Source organism: Caenorhabditis elegans, chromosome I (assembly GCF_000002985.6).
Source record: "Caenorhabditis elegans chromosome I".
Lineage (NCBI taxonomy): Eukaryota > Metazoa > Nematoda > Chromadorea > Rhabditida > Rhabditidae > Caenorhabditis > Caenorhabditis elegans.
The window spans coordinates 8,725,742-8,742,912 of record NC_003279.8 but is presented as its reverse complement, the minus strand read 5'-3'; the positions used below and the strand labels follow the sequence as shown (position 1 = coordinate 8,742,912).

General features: G+C 35.6%; 8 protein-coding genes and 1 non-coding gene across 12 annotated transcripts; 4 read left to right on the top strand and 5 right to left on the bottom strand.

Moving 5' to 3' along the window:
• Nucleotides 1-364: 364 nt before the first annotated feature.
• Nucleotides 365-5,841, bottom strand: gls-1 (Germline survival defective-1; the record flags this gene model as incomplete). 3 transcript variants are annotated; one of them, NM_182082.6, is made up of 18 exons in its annotated part: nt 365-1,108; nt 1,170-1,364; nt 1,416-1,497; nt 1,545-1,724; nt 1,789-1,952; nt 2,003-2,195; nt 2,239-2,354; nt 2,485-2,721; nt 2,767-2,875; nt 2,924-3,162; nt 3,248-3,441; nt 3,490-3,809; nt 3,907-4,236; nt 4,284-4,377; nt 4,430-4,506; nt 4,605-4,792; nt 5,495-5,645; nt 5,695-5,841. In NM_182082.6, 18 exons carry the CDS (start codon nt 5,839-5,841, stop codon nt 966-968), a joined length of 3,159 nt encoding a protein of 1,052 aa, NP_871882.2. The 3 variants fall into 3 exon arrangements, with proteins under 3 accessions (NP_871882.2, NP_492365.3, NP_001250878.1); NM_059964.4 differs by having other exon boundaries at nt 368-1,108; nt 1,545-1,715; NM_001263949.3 differs by having other exon boundaries at nt 966-1,108; nt 5,695-5,777.
• A 33-nt stretch (nt 5,842-5,874) lies between these two features.
• dhfr-1 (Putative dihydrofolate reductase) lies at nt 5,875-6,700 on the bottom strand. Its single transcript, NM_059963.7, has 4 exons — nt 6,557-6,700; nt 6,382-6,512; nt 6,183-6,335; nt 5,875-6,140 (listed from the first exon to the last, which is right to left on the bottom strand). The coding sequence occupies exons 1-4, from the start codon at nt 6,689-6,691 to the stop codon at nt 5,990-5,992; spliced, it is 570 nt and encodes a 189-aa protein (NP_492364.1). The 5' UTR covers nt 6,692-6,700; the 3' UTR covers nt 5,875-5,989.
• Nucleotides 6,701-7,195: 495 nt separating this feature from the next.
• prp-4 (Pre-mRNA processing factor 4 (PRP4)-like domain-containing protein) lies at nt 7,196-9,500 on the top strand. Its single transcript, NM_059962.4, has 9 exons — nt 7,196-7,292; nt 7,358-7,510; nt 7,577-7,714; nt 7,757-8,036; nt 8,083-8,250; nt 8,300-8,417; nt 8,714-8,944; nt 9,023-9,230; nt 9,278-9,500. Exons 1-9 carry the CDS (start codon nt 7,206-7,208, stop codon nt 9,383-9,385), a joined length of 1,491 nt encoding a protein of 496 aa, NP_492363.1. The 5' UTR covers nt 7,196-7,205; the 3' UTR covers nt 9,386-9,500.
• On the bottom strand, nt 9,479-10,694 carry C36B1.6 (putative tumor suppressor protein; the record flags this gene model as incomplete). 2 transcript variants are annotated; one of them, NM_059961.9, is made up of 3 exons in its annotated part: nt 9,479-9,767; nt 10,235-10,490; nt 10,543-10,694. In NM_059961.9, the coding sequence occupies 3 exons, from the start codon at nt 10,574-10,576 to the stop codon at nt 9,530-9,532; spliced, it is 528 nt and encodes a 175-aa protein (NP_492362.2). The 2 variants fall into 2 exon arrangements, with proteins under 2 accessions (NP_492362.2, NP_001122426.1); NM_001128954.3 differs by lacking the exon at nt 10,543-10,694 and having other exon boundaries at nt 9,530-9,767; nt 10,235-10,449.
• Nucleotides 10,695-11,190: 496 nt separating this feature from the next.
• C36B1.13 (uncharacterized protein) lies at nt 11,191-12,008 on the top strand. The gene is made up of 3 exons (NM_001025855.3): nt 11,191-11,335; nt 11,385-11,703; nt 11,803-12,008. The coding sequence occupies exons 1-3, from the start codon at nt 11,290-11,292 to the stop codon at nt 11,981-11,983; spliced, it is 546 nt and encodes a 181-aa protein (NP_001021026.1). The 5' UTR covers nt 11,191-11,289; the 3' UTR covers nt 11,984-12,008.
• C36B1.14 (Cysteine-rich PDZ-binding protein) lies at nt 11,992-12,757 on the bottom strand. Its single transcript, NM_001037883.4, has 3 exons — nt 12,612-12,757; nt 12,514-12,565; nt 11,992-12,254 (listed from the first exon to the last, which is right to left on the bottom strand). Exons 1-3 carry the CDS (start codon nt 12,752-12,754, stop codon nt 12,150-12,152), a joined length of 300 nt encoding a protein of 99 aa, NP_001032972.1. The 5' UTR covers nt 12,755-12,757; the 3' UTR covers nt 11,992-12,149.
• Nucleotides 12,758-12,858: 101 nt separating this feature from the next.
• On the bottom strand, nt 12,859-14,149 carry rpb-3 (DNA-directed RNA polymerase RpoA/D/Rpb3-type domain-containing protein). Its single transcript, NM_059960.8, has 6 exons — nt 14,022-14,149; nt 13,833-13,967; nt 13,660-13,785; nt 13,260-13,507; nt 13,122-13,210; nt 12,859-13,076 (listed from the first exon to the last, which is right to left on the bottom strand). Exons 1-6 carry the CDS (start codon nt 14,142-14,144, stop codon nt 12,949-12,951), a joined length of 849 nt encoding a protein of 282 aa, NP_492361.2. The 5' UTR covers nt 14,145-14,149; the 3' UTR covers nt 12,859-12,948.
• A 55-nt stretch (nt 14,150-14,204) lies between these two features.
• On the top strand, nt 14,205-14,325 carry C36B1.16. The gene has a single exon (NR_050329.1). It is a non-coding gene; the product is annotated as an Unclassified non-coding RNA C36B1.16 (non-coding RNA).
• Nucleotides 14,326-14,425: 100 nt separating this feature from the next.
• Nucleotides 14,426-15,695, top strand: pas-4 (Proteasome subunit alpha type-7; the record flags this gene model as incomplete). The annotated part of the gene is made up of 4 exons (NM_059959.7): nt 14,426-14,524; nt 14,786-15,037; nt 15,084-15,380; nt 15,461-15,695. 4 exons carry the CDS (start codon nt 14,426-14,428, stop codon nt 15,572-15,574), a joined length of 762 nt encoding a protein of 253 aa, NP_492360.1. The 3' UTR covers nt 15,575-15,695.
• Nucleotides 15,696-17,171: the final 1,476 nt, after the last annotated feature.

Sequence of the window (17,171 nt, the reverse complement as noted above, 5' to 3'; positions counted from 1 at the left end):
CTGCCATTTTCAGTTTTCAATCGATTCTAGAAAAGTGTCCATCGGGAACATGACGTAACAAGGTCCATTCATTTTTTTTTCTGAAACAACTTACTCCATTTCTAAATAATCTTCGAAAGTGGTGATTTTAATAATTCATTCCGTGGTTTCAATTTGTAAAATCCCGATTATAATTAATTCCAAATGCATTTTCTTAGTTGTCGCATACTTTAAAAACTGTTCAATTATTTCATTTGTATTTCATTTTTAAAAATGTGTAAAATTTTATGTTAGTGTGAGTCATCATTTCACGAAGCGATTCTCGAATTTTTTGTATCCCAAATGTTGTGTTTTTCTCCTCTATCAGCATAAAGTTTTGTAAATATTTTTTTAGTTCCACCGTTCATTTCGCACCTAAGAAACAATTAAAATAATTGGGAAAATGAAAGAAAATTTAGAGGGAAGAGAGAGGGAGAGAGAGATAGGGTTACAAAAAAAACAAGAAATCAACGATATTATTCTTGAAGGTGGAAGACGGGGTGGTCAAAAAGATATATGTATATATAAACAAAAATATGTATAAATTAAAAAAGTGAATACCTAAACGAAAGAGAGAAATGACCAGCATTTTGAAATATAGAAAACAGAAAAAATTGAATAAAACTAATCAGGTGGTCTTGGCTTGTGAATTATGAAGAGAAAGAGAACGTTTTTCGAGACTTCAGTGATAATTTGTTATAGTTTAAACGAAGTTGTACCACGTGTACGTACCTAACGAGAAAATGTCGCTTTAAGGATGATGATGGCAATCGGGATGTGATGGATCAGAGAAATTCAATAATACACGTGTCGATGAAAATTAAAATGTGTGAGCGTTAAACATAAACAATGAAAAAAAAATTGGGTGAAAGAAAGAACAAAAAAAGAAGAAAACTATTACGAAATCACAAGAATTGATATAAAAAGGAGCAGCAATTCAGCATCTCTCAGAAATTCGAATTCTGGTTCCCGCCCCCACTGTTTCCGTTGACTCCACCAGTATTATTTGAGTTTTGTACAGTTCCCTGGGCATGATAGTATGCTATCGGAATTTGCGGTTCATATGTTCCGTTTGCACGAAATTGTCCACCTGAGAAATTATTGTGTCATGTTGAATCAATTATTCTAATTTTTAAAAGTTTAATACATACCATTATGGAATATAGTATTCTGAATTATGTGCTGTTGTTGATGATGATTGAAGTGATTTGATCCTAACATTGCTTGCGGATTTTCAATGTATACTGCATGGGGGAGGTTTGCATGAATTGGAGCGTATGAATTGGAAGAGGAAGTTCCACCATTTTGCTGAGAACCTTCCCCGTCTGAACGAGTTCTATGATCACCTTAATAATTGATTATTCTCATTATTGCCATCTAATTCAACTTGTACATGCCTTTCTTCGATAACAATGTTTGTTTTTCACAGTGTTTCGGAGCGTGAGGACCGCCACAATTAGAGCAACTTGGGAACAGCGTCTAGAAATTGAAAATTTCTCAGATTTTACGAAAATTCGAAATCAAACCTGCACTTGTGTTTGCGGGATATTTGAATAAAGGAATGGTTGCATATTGACAGGCAATTCAATCGGGTCAATGCTTCCTGTTGCATTTCGTTTGAAGTAACGAACTGGAGATTTGGCACGTGGATTCTTCCATCGAGAATATATTAATCCATCCGATGCTTCGCGAGTTTCCTGCAATAGCTTTATTTCGGAATAGATTCGTTCTTTTCAATCAATCTAGAAATGAACAGTATCAGAAACTAACATCTTCTGTTTTCGCTCTGGTACCGTTGAACTCTTCACATATTACAGCTGACAGCATCATTCTAGCTGGCAAGTCAGAAAGTTCATTGATGTATTGAACATATTGAGCTGGAGTCGCATCACGAGCAAGACGTGGAACAATACGCTCTCCGTTTGGAGCAAACGCTGCAAAAATAAAAATTGTAAATTAGAGACTATAAATTGAAAATACATACTCTCCATTGTAGATGTGCTCGCTGAAAGCTTTTTGTTATCATCGTCAAATGAAGAGTAGGATGTAGTGCATCCTTGATGAAGATATTTTTCACTTCTCTGTTGTCCGAACTCATCAAGAAGACGATGCTGTAGAGCTTTCAATTGATCACGAGATCTTTGAGCAAATGTTCTGTCACCATCACTCCAATGAATCTGAAAACCTTTATGATTTCAGAAACTTCAGGTTGCGTGTTACCTCCAGGCTGAAAAGATTATCGTTCTTCTCAATTTGTCGTCCAATAAATCGAATGATAAAGAATGTTCCCGGAACTGATGGCGACGGCTGAACTGGATTACTCTCGAAACGCGAACCTGAAAAAAAGATGCGGAATGTTATCAGTGATTTAGTTGGAATGTTCCGAACTCAATTCATCGACTAATTATCGAAAAATTTCTAGAAATGCATGTGAAAAATTCTGTTAAATATTAATTAATTGCTTACCCATAACACCTGATAGTGGCTCAAATTCTTCCTCTGATTCATGGTCGGAATCAGTATCATTCTCATCGCCAACAGCTTGTGATGATGGTACAACAAGATTGCTTTGCTCCAACTGTTTCTGAGTTGTGTAGTATTGTCTAAACAATGTTTCTATTTGAGCACGTAATCCGTCCCGCAGAGCCGCATATTTCATTTTGTCATCAAGAGTAATTGCTGGGTGATGAGTCATGGCTGCGACTGAAACAAAAAAGTATACTCCAAAACACGGAAATGAAGACTTACCAATTTTACCGATTTCTTGTAAAACGGTAATTTTATCAAGTTCATCCGGAATACGTTCGAGTATTTGGCTCTTTTCTCTCAGAATAACATTTTGAACATAGTCAGAGATCTTTAAATAAATCGATTAAATACCATCTAAAGTCGTATTCTGATTCACCTTAGCAGCTGATTTTCTATTTGTTGATGAACAAACTGCCATGAGAGTGTATATGTAACTGGTAAGATCGAGAACAGATTTGAGAAACAATTCTGGTTCTTGAGGGACCGGTGGTACCGACTGTGGTACAGTCACTGAAGTTGGATGTGCAGGGTTTGCTGCTGTGGTGGAGATGTGATTAGAACCGGGCTCCGGTTCTGGTGATGTTGTATTAGATTGGTTGATATTGCCGCTCGAACCTGAAAAATGTTGCGAATTTGAGAGGGAAATTGTGTTGTAAAATACATTTTTTAACTGTGTCAAATAATGATGAAGATTTTTTACCTCTTGCAGTATTTGGTTTGGAATCTAGCTGTTGTCTATCTGATGGAATATTATTGCTTATTCCGTTCACACTACTTGATAGCACAACTGGTACATTGTTAACATCCTTATTTGCAACGGAAACTGATGATGAAGGTGTCGTACAAGAGGTTGAATGATGAAAGTTAGCATCAGGTGGATACATAATATTCTGCCTGAAATAAAAAATTTTTAAATTATAATTCACCGACAATAATGCATACATTCCGCCTAATAACGGTGGAAGACCAGGTGGATGTTGCTGTACAAAAACCGAGTTAACTGCATTTCTTGTTTGATACAGGGCAGCATCCGCAATACCAGGAAAATAATAAACTTGTTGCGGTGGAGGTGGAGGAGAGCAAACGAATTGAGGTAAACCAGCTGTTGGATCCGAACAGTTTGAAGTCTTTTCTACTGGCCGCATTTGATTGTTATAGCAACGAACAGATCCTTCGATACAATTTCCAAGCAGGCGAAGATCGGTTGGAGACAGGAAAGAAACAAGTTCACACATAAACTCCACCTTATCCCATTCATCGTGCTGCAATCCAAACTACGTTTTGAAAACTAATAACTTTTTAAAAATTTTGTTTGAATAAAAATGATAAATACTAAAATGTCTTGTATTTATGAATCACCTCTTTGAATGCCATCACAGAATCCATATTTTTCGGATCAGTGCTCTTATATGGCATCGGCTCTTCATCACGCTTGATTTTTGGTTTTTCCTTCTTCTTTTTTGCTTCTTCGACTGGTGGATCTGTTTGAACTATTTTGGATTCTTGAAAGATGGGAATAGCAGTCGGAGTTGTGCTCACTGGAGGAGCAGAAGACGCTGATATTTGTCCCGCAGAGGATAGGGAAGAATTTGACAGAAATCCAGAAGATTTAGCATTTTCCAACGAGTGATAATTATTGTGGTTATGTGTGTAGCCACCTCGATAACTTTGGTTCGAATGATCACGATTCTTAACATTAAAATTAATTTTTATCGTAATTATACGTTTATACAAACCTTATTCTTTCGGTTCTGCTGATTTCCGCTAACATGGTTTGAATGATGATGATTATGGTTAACCTGACTTTGCCTATTACCACTGTGAGTGTTTCTGAACGAGCAAAAGCTAAGGATTTGTTTTAACTAGTTACTGATTTAATTACTTCTCCTTTTCCTTCGGCCGATCTTTATTTGTGGTTCCTTTGAAAGCACCCGATTGTGAATTAGCAGTGTTGCTTGTCTGCAAGTGAATCATAAACAGGTTGAGAAAACATGTGTTTTAAAATATGAAATAATTATGCACGATAGACTCAGTCGAATTTATCTTCGCCTACTTACCTTCTCAAGCTCGTTGTGCCCAGCCTTTTTGGCAGGAAATTTAGAAATTCCAGTTTGCTGTGACGTTGAAGAAGTCGATGAAAGTCTTTGATGTGAATATTGATTTTGAGATTGACTCTGCTGTGAAGAAGGTACTGTAGTGGTCGTAGTGGTAGTTGAGGTGATGGACGATGTAGACGTCGAAGCGTCTGAAATGAATATAAATAAATTCTATGAATCTTGAGAGTTGAATTTTCTTTAAATTTACATTGTTGCTTACCGCATTTTAGAGACCCTTTATGTTTCATTTTAACGTTTTCTTGAGAATTTTGTTGAAGTATTCCAAAATCAGAAGAGAATACATAGAAATAATAGGACATTGAATATATATATATATATATATATATATAAATCAAATTCTAAAATTAAATCAATAAATATGAAATGATTAATATAGACGTTCCAATCTAATTGTTAAAATTTAGATGCTAGAAAAGTCATTGCTTATCACTCATCACATCAATAGGGAAATCAAATGTAATAGTTTGGGTTATAATAAATAAATCGACTTTCGCACCTTGATGCTTATTGAAAAGAGAAGAGGAAGAGATGGAAAAGGGGCATCGTGCCTGTGTTGGTGGCCTCTTTCTCTTTTTTATTTTTATTATATATGTTTGCCCTCCTCGGTTCTGTACTCGTCTATTCACTTTCTTTCTTTTCTTCGGGGTCATTTTTTAAGCACAGATTGTGAAGACCAAGGTCTCCAAAATCTCGATTTAAATGAACCATTGGAAATTAAGACACAAAATTTTGAATTAATTTGCAATTGCTGCAAGAAAATTCTAAAACCTATTTAGGAACAGCCGTCCTTGTTATTTCAAAACAGATTTGTGAGAAACGTGTATACGTACTATTGCTGGAAGTGTTATCGTTGGTGACGCTATGACTGGAATTGGAATTTTGTCCAATTTGTGATGAATTCTGAGTTGTTGCAGCGGCAGTTGCTGTTGCGTTATTCCCGTTCATCGTTGACCCGTCTGTACTTTTCTTTTGCTGATGGTTCTGAAACTAGGGAAAAATATGTCGAATTTCACTATCTTTATCAACACACCTTTTTATTGGCCATACTTTTCATCAAAATACCAGTTAACCGAGACTTCTTACGCTTTTCTTGAAGAGTTAAAGCTGTGACGTCTGAACGGATAAATTTTAAAAAAATAAGGAAGGAATGAAATAAATAAGATATCAAACATCGCATACTTACGATGAATTACAAAAAGTTAATAGTAATAAGAATCATGTACAGATTTTATATTTACACGTGAAAATTGTGGGCTGCCCGAGTAAACAACAGGTGAATGAATACATATAAATTAAAAAAATAAACAGCAATTTCAAAAAAAAATTCAGTGGTTCTCGACAACCTTCCATTTGCAAAATTCGAACTTTAATCCATTTTCTTCGAAAATTTCTGAATTTTCCGATGACACCTCGGCATTTTGAACTTTCTCCATTTTACTGAAATCGAGTGACTTGAGATGAACATCGGCTTCGAAGCTGAAATTACGACAGAGTAAAAAAACTGTGCAAGCACCCTACTTTTTGAAAATACGTGTCAAGTGAATTTCATCAACCAAGTTTTCTCGCAACGCAAGATCATAGATTTCAGCTCCACCGATATTCCAGATTGTTTCGATCGAATCCACAAATGGTGGCTCCGAAAGTAGTTTCATAGCCGCTTCGAGCGAGTTTCTGAATGTAACAACAACAGGTTAAATATTATTTCATGACAGCTTACACAACAATGTAGTCATCGGACTTTTGCGCAGGAAGTTGTCGGCTCAAAACAATGTTTAGCCGTCCTGCCAACGGGCGGCGAGTTACTGGAATGCTTTCCCAGCATTTTCGTCCCATGAGAACTGCATTTCTCTACAAAAGTTATGTTACAAGTTTAGTTAGAAATCTCGAACAACCTTCGACTGATCAGAAACATTTTTGGTAACAGACGCGAAATACTGCATGTCTTTCTTGATTCGCCATGGCAACACGCCATTTTTGCCAATTCCTCCTTCGGCATCCATAGCCACTATTAAGTTCATTTTTCTCATTTTTAATGCCTAGAAATAGAAAATAACTCGATTGAGATACCAGAGAAAATTTTAAAAACGGGTAATGAGAACTTTGCACAGCAAAACGAAGCACATTTGAAATACGCTTCCATTCGACTTCGTATCGACTGAAATCTTCAAACAATACAGATTTCGAAGATAAAGATAATGAATCGTGGGAAAATCAATAAAAATAGATAATCAAAAAAAAATGAGGGTGAAAATGAATCGAGAAGAAGTGAGAGAACCTCAGATTTCTTCAAATTATCATTAGAGCGCGATTACTGGTTCCCACTTTCGAAGAATTTTCACCGCTTTTTTTGAACTTTTATGCCATTTTCTTTCCTTTGTTCACTTTAAAATGTTTTAAACTTCACAACTAAATATAATAAATTATAATAAAACTACAAGCCCATTCCTATGTCTCACATCTTCGTTCTGAATGTCCTAATATATAACTTCATATTCTTTACAGTGGTTTTTAAAGTAATTAAATTTTTTAAGAGCACACAAAATGGCTGAAAATGGCAATTTTGCTGTTCCAGCACCGCCAAGACAGTTTGGATCACTGGCGAATGCAGAAAGCGTGAATGCAATCTTGGTATGTTTTTTTTCATGAATTCTTTGACTATGTTATTTTTTCTGAATTTTAATTTAAAATTTCAGAATGCACAACAGCAAAACCATGGACCCACAGTGTCTTTGGAACGAATGGAAGTATCAAATCAAGCAGATTCACGCCACGATGCTGAAATGTTTGCAGAATTTGATAGAAGACGGAGAGCAAGAACTCTCACATTGCCAACAGATGATGTTCAGGTACAGTTTTGATACATATGAATAAAATTTTTTTAATAACTACCCACTTGAAGATATATTTTAAAGGTAAAACTGAAACTTCGTGCTCTAAACCAACCAATTTGTTTGTTCGGAGAAGATGCATTGGATAGAAGAGAAAGACTTAGAGCTCTACTTTCAACAATGTCTGAAGATGAAATTGCAGCCGTTTTGCATACTGATGAAGTAAGTTTTTCAATGTTTGAAAAATTATTTAAAAATTTGAAGGTGAATGCTGATAAAGCAGACGAAGAAACCGTTACTTGGTATCATCGTGGTCCGATTGAACTTCGGATGGCACGCGTTTCAATCGCTGATTTTTCTCTAAGAAAAGCTAAATTAAGACTTGACAAAGCTCGAGAAGAAGCTGCTCGCCCTGCTCACGAAAAAGCTTTGGCTCGTCAAGAAGCTCACAAATGGGTTCAACAAATCAATCTTCATGCTTCTCAAGTTGCAGACACACGCCCTGTGGCTTTTTGTGAATTTTCAGCAGATTCTGAACATATTGGTTTGTTTTTTCTAAGTAGAACTTTCCAACTAATCAAAAACTTCAGTTACCGCTGGCTGGTCCGGATCAGTGGCAGTTTGGAAGCGAGAACAATGTGCTCAAGAAATTAAATTTATTGGACATTCATCTCAAGCAGGGTGTGCACGTTTTCATCCCGGTGCATTTACTCAGAATGATTATTCTTCTTTGAATGTGGTTTCGTGTTCGTATGATGGTAAATATAACTGATTTTTGCTCAATTTTCTCAAAATTCGTGATTTCAGGAACCGTTCTTCTATGGTCGCTAAGCCAGGAATCACCAATCGGAGAACTAGAACAACATCCACAAAGAGTATCTAAAGTTGCGTTCCATCCAAATGGTCATCATCTCGCTACTGCATGGTAAGTTTTTTAATGGTAATAACACGACGATTTTAGAGCCGAAAATACGGTAATCGGTCTCGACTCGACAATTTGTCGTTAAATAAAAGCGTGTTCGCTTTTTTAAAGAGTACTGTAGCTTCAAACTTTCATTGTTGCCGAATTCGGCGCTGAGTTTTCAGCGCTTTTTCGTCTAAAAAATTAGATTATCGTATTGAAATAAACAGGTTTTACAGTTGCCAAAAATATTCGATTATTTCTGATGCAGTATTCAGAAAACCTTTGAATTTCAGTCTCTACAAGATAATCATTTTCAGCTTCGATTCCACGTGGAGAATGTACGACTTGACAACGAAAAAAGAGTTACTTTATCAAGAAGGACACTCAAAATCAGTAGCTGATGTGGCATTCCATCCAGATGGATCAGTCGCTCTAACTGGCGGACACGATTGTTATGGAAGAGTTTGGGATATGCGAACTGGAAGATGTATTATGTTCCTTGATGGTCACACAAAAGAAATTCACAGTGTTGAATGGATGCCAAATGGGTTAGTTCACTGGGACATTATAACTTTTTGTTTTAAAACCATTTACTTGAAATATTGATGTTATCAACGTATTTTCAGTTATGAAATGATTACTGGAAGCTCGGACAATTCAATGAAAGTTTGGGATCTTCGGATGAGACGAAATACATACACTATGCCAGCTCATACATCAGTTGTTACCCGGGTGCGTGCTGATGCTGCTGGCCAATATCTTGTTTCTGCCAGCTTCGATTGTACTCTTAAAATGTGGTCGACCACTGGATGGCAACCACTAAGACAACTTCAGGTATATCAATTGAGCTTAACTTTTTGAGTTAAAAAAAATGTTTTCAGGGTCACGATACTAGAATCCTGTGCGTAGACATCAGTCCAGATGGACAATGGATGTGCTCATCGGCATTTGATCGTACATTTAAATTATGGGCTCAATCTGATTATTGATTTGTTTTAGTAAATGTTCTACTTCAATTGTTGGTTTCATATTATATTCCTTTTTTCAAGTTGTTCTCTTCTCCCGAAAATGATCTGTGAATTAGAATAAAACTTATTTATTTTTATTGGTGAGGTGAAAAATTATCAAATGACTCATTCTTTAGTATTCCGACCGGTGTACTGGGCCCCCATTTGAACTTCTTCATTTGTGGGAACAGAACGATATGCTCCAGTAAATATACAACAGCAACAACATATAAAAATGCATGTTGTAATTGAATAAAAGATGATGAAGAATGCACAGAAAATAAATGATGTCCAATATAATAATTGATCACATTCATTATTACGGGAAAATGTTGAAATCACCAGTACACATCCAAGTATGGTTCTGGAAAATTATCAAGTTGAAGATGGAAAATAAGCACTTTTGTTAAATTTCTGCATAATTAGTGTTTATTTTAATATTACTAATTTTCCCATGATATGTTTCTGTTTGTAATACAATTTCAAAGAGAACTAAATATGAAAAAATAGGAGTTTGAAGCTACAGTACTCCTGAAGGCGAATGCACCCTTGCCTATAAAAAAATCGATCGTGTCGAGACCGGCATGGATCTGAATGTTTTATAGACAAATATGCGAAATTTGAGACTTGTGCCGATTACTGTGGCTGAGATCGTGGTGAGATCCACATTGAAAAACAGTGTGCGTCTTTAAAGTGCAGTGACAAGCTTTTCGGGAATGAAGATAGCATCTCGAAATTCCAAAAGATAATTCAATTTCTGAAGGTGTCTGTCAAAAGACTGTAAACAATCCCGAAATTGAAAAAATGCACAATTCAACTTCACTCATTTACCCGCCGAACATGACCATCCTTGCGATGTTCAACAACACACTAAAAATCGAGCAACAATCAATCGAACACTCCATTTTCTTGACTGAACGATCTTTGACACATGGAAATGATTCCATAATTACTTGAATTACCATGAGACTTGCAATACATATCATCCAAATAGGAATATTTGAATTAACTGGACAATGATCAATTCTAGAAATTCCAACATACATCAGAAATGCAGGAATTGCTAGAGAAAATATCAAGACACATGCTGAAAAATTGTAATTTAGAATTATTTATTGATTCAGGAAACATTTACTTACGTGCAATACAACAAACAGTTATACATGTTCCCATTGTTTGGAAAGTATTCCAAATATTGAGTTTTTTTAACTGACAGATGCAATCGGAAATGAGTATCACAAGTTATTTTATCAAAGGAAAAATTGAATTTCATTTTGAAGTTGTGTAGAATAACTGATAAGGTGACTGAAAAGAGAACGATGACACATTCTTTGCCGGGCATTATTTCCGAAAAATATCCGCATTTGGTTTTGTTTACTAGTATGAGATAGTACCAACATGATACATACCTACGGCCTTGCCTAACGCTATCCACAAGTGTACTCCATGCCTACATGCCTACCATAAGTCTACTTGCCTAACCATATACATATGCCTGCTTGCGTGCCTAACTCCTGCCTACCCGTACTTGCCAGAATACGTACATACCTCATAACTTTCTCGTACGAATATCATATCAATCTCATGCCTACCTACCTACATGCCCACCCATGCCTGTCTGCCTATGTGTTTCGTACCTCCCTCATGAATGTCTCAACGCCATAACGACCTACTTCATGTGTACCAACGTGTCAAGCTAATCCCGCCTTATATATAAATTTATGTACCTATCCCGCCCGACACTTTTTTATATACATGTTCTCAATCGTAACTGATAATTCTTATCGCATGCCAAACCTCCCCGAAAGCACTCTCCAATGGCTTCTCCTCTGCCGAATTAACGACTTATTTCACATTTTTCTAAAATTTACCGTTGGTCTAAAAAAATGTCAGCTGATATTTCTGTAATTTCTGAATTTTGTTCTGGCCTGCGTATGTGCTGATTGGATCATCTTCTTTTACGAAATCTATTTAATTTCAGAGCTTTTTATTGTCCTGTCATGCATACTTTTATTGGTTCCATTCGACCTTTTAATAGTTGGAGTTGTGAATTTAGATAGTTGTGAAGCTGATTATAGAATTCCAATTTGGATGATTTCAATGGCTGGTTTATTGATTGTAGAGAGAATGATTTCATGTATGGATAAATCAATAGAACAACGATTTCTTAATTGTGATCCGAAGCCATGTGTTCATGACGGAAAAAAAGCATTTGTTGATTGGGAAAAAAGAAGAAATTCAAATAAATCAATGCCTTTATATGCAGTCATATCCATAAGTCGATTGGCAGTTTTTGTCTCGTCAGTTTATTTCAAGTTTTTTCCCGACACTAAAGAAGGGCTGAAATTTTTTCCCTAATTTTGTCAACCTGTCGATGACTGAAAATACATACATTTCAGAACAATAGTTGGCAGTGTTTTTGTATTTTCTTCATATTCTAACCGTTCACAATGTGATGGTCTTCTCTACTGGACTGCATTTGTATATTGTATTTTGTCTTTAGTTTTGTGTGTTCTTGGGTTATTGCTCATTGGTGGTATATTTTGTGTTTTGAGTATGTTACGATTTAAGCCAAGATAACTATGAATAAACGAAATTGAATATTTATTAGTTTTTGGAATGAAAATGATTTGGAATTATATTCTGAATGTATGAGCAAAAAAATATACAGAGGAAAAATAATCATGTAACAAACCAGAGATCAGATTTAGTAGATTTGTGGAGAAAGGATACAGATAATCGAAGGCTATGTTGTGCTTTGACGAAGACCTTTCGTATTTTGAATTTTCTTTCCGCACATTGCACAGATCCCTTTTTGATAAGCACACGTCGAACAATAGTGACTGCCAGGCTGAAAATATCAGGCTACTCATTTTTCAAAAAATATTAAAACAATTTCAAAAGGAGACCCCCCATCTCCGAATTTTTGGGTAAAACGGGGAACTGCCGAAACGAGGAATTTTTTTTTTTTTTATTATTTATCGATTTGAGAAATTGAAAACGAAATGTTCAGTAAACAAGAGTCTTTGTATCCAAATTTAGAAAAATGGGCCGAATGAAATGGAAAGTAAAACATCTCAATTAGTTTTTAAATAATTCATTTCAATTACCTGATGAATCAGCATTTTACACAATTTGCATTTGGCTCCCACAATAGTCGCTCTGAAAACAATATTATGTTACTTTTTCATTTAAAGAATGTTCCCACTTTTTCTGAACTCCAATCAGACGATTTTTTGTAGTTACTGTTTTTGGGCCACTTCCATCAGCGTTTCGATTAACTTTTTTATTTCGGTAAGGATCAACTCCGACGATTTTTGTAAGTTTCTTCTCACAGTCTCCACACACCATATTCTGCGAAAAAAAAGCCGTATTGTAAGATGTATGTTTTTTTACAAAATGAAATATTAAGATGCTCGAACGACATGTTGTAGAAACATTCTGAGGTTGTCAATCAAATTTAATTCATTCATGATAACAGGAGAGATACGAAAATCAACGAGAAGAGTTAATAATAACGTAAATAAATTAGAGATCCAAATAGTTTACTGCTGCTGGGCATGAGCTTGAAGTTCATTTGAAAGAGCCATATTTAGTTCCTCCAGTTTTCTCTTCAAGATTCCGATTCCCATTGTCACGATTCGCTGTGCTGGAAGAGCACCAGTTCCTTCGACTGAAACATTTAAAATTATAAGCAAAATATCTGACCGTGACTTACTAGAGAACCAGAACTTGTTAGGCTTGTTGTCCGGCTCGAATGGTGCCTCCTTTTCAGTGCTGTCTTCTGGTAAAGATGAATGATCGCTTCTGCAAAAAAAATGTACGAAATTCACAAAATACTGATAATAGTTCTTACCTTGGCCATTCCTCAACATTCGGATAAATTGTATGTCGGAGAGCATTGTCTGGATCATATTCAAATGCAACTCCACAGGTGGGATTCCATTTTGCATGTTCCTTTCCGAAACCCTTTTTAACATAGGCTTTTAGGTTAAGCTCTTGTCCCTTACGCAATTTTACAATCAGAATCTCTTCTCTGTTGTGAAATTCGTCACGGGTCGATCCACGCTCACGTAGTGCTTTTCCACAAGCTGGTCGGACGGTCTGTAAAATTCCAATTCAAATATTTATCAAATGTAGTGAAGTACGGACCCTAATAAGATTGCTCATCGATTTTATTTAAACGTTATTAATATTATTATTGAAATTTAATTCACTCCATTAAAAAAAAATGAGTTGCATTTTTTTAAATTTACCGTGTCTAAATTATGCATTGGCATTAGATGCTCGGTAGTAACAGCCAAAGTAGCTTCATCTTTACATTTCATCTGCAGAATGAACGGTATCGAACACTCATCGCAGAACTCGGCACATTCACAATCCTAAAACCAACATTTAAAAAGTTGTGAAAGATTCAACCCTATCTTACTCTGGTGTATTGCATTTTTTCGACATGATAATCAGATATGAACGGAATCAAACCCATGCGATGTGCAATAAATTCGTCGTGGAGGACAGAAGTGTTAGTTTCAATTTGAACCCAATCAATAGCTATGGTTGGCACCTGAAATGTAATTAAAAATATAGAAAGAGTAATGGTAAACAGGAAACAACTCACTTCTGCCATGAAAACTCGTCTCAGTGAATTTGCGACACTCAAATCAGTGTCCCACAGTACAAACTTGATTATATCATTTGTCAGTTCGGTAACCTCGATGTTAGGTTGATTTGCGTACGGCATTACTAAAAATGATTATTATAAGGAAAAATGAAAAATCTAATTATTGAATTGAAAACATTTAAGTCGAACAGAAATTCAAAACAAAACGTCGCTAAACAACACGCACATTCGTTATTTCGGAGTGTCGTTTCAGGTTCTCGGTTGGTAAGCGAAGTACGGTAACACTCATTTCAACTGTGCGCTTTTGTCACTGCACAATTTCAAATAATCATTTTTTAATTATTTTTTCGTTTTAAAGTTAAAAATGGTTCAGAGTTATTTCAAATTTTAAAATTTTTCAGATGAACAGATACGATCGTGCTATCACTATCTTCTCCCCTGATGGACACTTGTTCCAAGTGGAATATGCCCAGGAAGCTGTCAAGAAGGGTTCGACTGCGGTGAGTGGTTCCCCTGATGAAAATCAGTTGGCAGAAAATTATATGAGTTGCACTTTCATATGAATATGATATCAGCTAGAATTGAAGCACCCGATTCAAGAAGATTTTAGATCTATTTATCGTTTTATATTTAAAAATAAATCAAAAAATTCAATGTAGATGATTGATATTATCTATCTAAAAATCTAAAATTTCCCGAATTATGGTTCAAAATAATACGGTTATTTTTAAAACCTCAAGTTATAATTATGAATGTTTCAGGTCGGTGTTCGCGGAAAGGATTGCATTGTTATCGGTGTTGAGAAGAAGTCAATTCCAGCTCTTCAAGATGACCGCACAATCCGTAAAATTCATATGATCGACGACCATGTGATGCTCGCTTTTGCTGGATTGTCCGCAGATGCTCGTGTTCTTGTTGATCGTGCTCGTATCGAGTGCCAGTCGTACAAGTTGACTCTTGAAGATCCAGTTACCGTTGCCTATATCTCCAGATATATTGCAAACACGAAGCAGGTATAAATATTTTATTTATGCAAGCATAACTTTTACTGATTTTCAGCGCTTCACACAATCTCCAGGACGTCGCCCATTCGGAATTTCAATGCTCATTGGAGGATTCGATCATGACGGAACTCCACGTCTTTTCAAAACCGAGCCATCTGGAGCTTACTACGAGTACGTTGCCAACGCGACTGGAAGAGGAGAGAAACCAGTGCGTGAATACCTTGAGGAGCAATACAGCGAGGAAAATACTGTCGACGAAGCTACCACTCTTAAATTGGTTGTAAAGTCGCTGGCTCAGGTCGTACCACCAGGATCACAAAATATCGAGATTGCAGTCATGAAAAAAGTTAATGTAAGTGATTTCCACCTGAGATTATTTTCAGTAATAACATTTTTTTAAATTGAAGATGGTCCTTAATTTTAATTTTTTAGGATGAGCTGCAGCAACGTGTATTGTCAACTGAAGAAATCGAGGCTCTCCTGAAGGTTGTTGAGACAGAACGTGTGGCTGCTGAGGCTGAAGAGGCTGCATCCAAGAAGAAGTAGATTCGAACTTTTGTCTTCTGTCCATTATCCGTGTGTATTGATTTCCCAGTTATCTGCTCCCCTTTTCAAAACCTAATTTATTTTATTCATCTTTATTGACGGGAATGAAAAAGTTTTCCCTAAAATCTTCGAAATTCCTTTAAAACCATGAAAAGAAAGAAGCTATATATTCGAAATGACAAGATAATTGTGGGGTTCATTTGAAAAAAAGAGAAAAATATATATAAAGAAAATTCCAATTCGGCGAGCAATGGTTTCTGAAACTTCTAGCTTTCTGAAATATGGTATCCTTAAATGAGATTTGTTTTATAAGTTAACCTACATTTTCGAATAGAACGCATAATCTCTGCAATAATAATCACAGTCATTTTTTTTCCTGAAGTTCATTTTTCATTCAAAATTCTTCGATGAACCGATTGAAGTGGCAGTGGTTATGCAAATTGTTCTATACATTTCCTCTCCCAAGCAGAGGACCTTTTCGGTGAAATTCCGAATAAAAGTGAGCGGTACAAAAAGAGGGAAAGGAGGCAAATTTGAATATATTTCATTTATAAGCCTTCAAAAGTCTCCTCCTAGACTTACAAGATGCCATTGCCCTACGGCTACTTTTTTTTTCAAATATTAGATCTATTAATTTTATTAGATCTATTAATAAGATCTAATTTTTATATAATAAACTATTATATAAAAATTACCATAAAATTATTTTCAACAATTTTCTGGAACTTCGTTTTATATAATTGAAGACGATAACAATTATTTTTCAAAAACGTTGTTACATAAATTAGTTTCAAAAATAAAAAAGACTTTCAGAATATTAATCATAATATACGCCTTACATATTGAGGGAGCAATAAATTCTGATAATGCGTATACTGATACTCGTGGCGAAAACTACCGTAGCTTTAAATGACTACTGTAGCGCTTTTGCCGATTTATGGAAGTCACTTATTAATTGATAAAATATTAAAACAAAGCACAAATATGACAAAACAATACAAAAAAATTGAATATAGCTGTTACAATTAAAACGGAAATTCGTTTCGAGAATCAAACCCGTAAATCGACATAAGCGCTACAGTAATCAGTTTAATAATCACTGTAGTTTTCGCTATGAGATATTTTACGCAATACGAATTCTCCCATATTTGTGTTTCTGTAATGTAAATTCCTTTTAAAAAACCGATTTTTCTTCAGATTTTTAACAAACCCTCTATTTCTAAAGCAAACTGAGAAATAACCATTAATGCTATACTTCACCTTCCCTCTGTGAACAATTTAATAAGGTTAAAAGGGGCGTGGCTTGTGAGAGATGGGCGGTGCCTTTCGACCTTCTTAGTAAGATTTACGAGAGAAAGACGTGAGCTTAGACGTTCAATTTATTTTAAGTTTTCGAATACTAACGTATGTTTACGAATTCTAGGGATCCCTTATCGCAAAAAGTTGTTTTTTTCAAAATGGAGAAAACATAGAAACGGTCTTCTAATTCCGTCAATGGGAACACTTTAAAATACTCGGACGGGTCACGAATGCCAAGATAACAGAAAAAAAAATTGTGATCTCTCAATTTGGATTGCCGCGCTTTTGTCTCTAAACC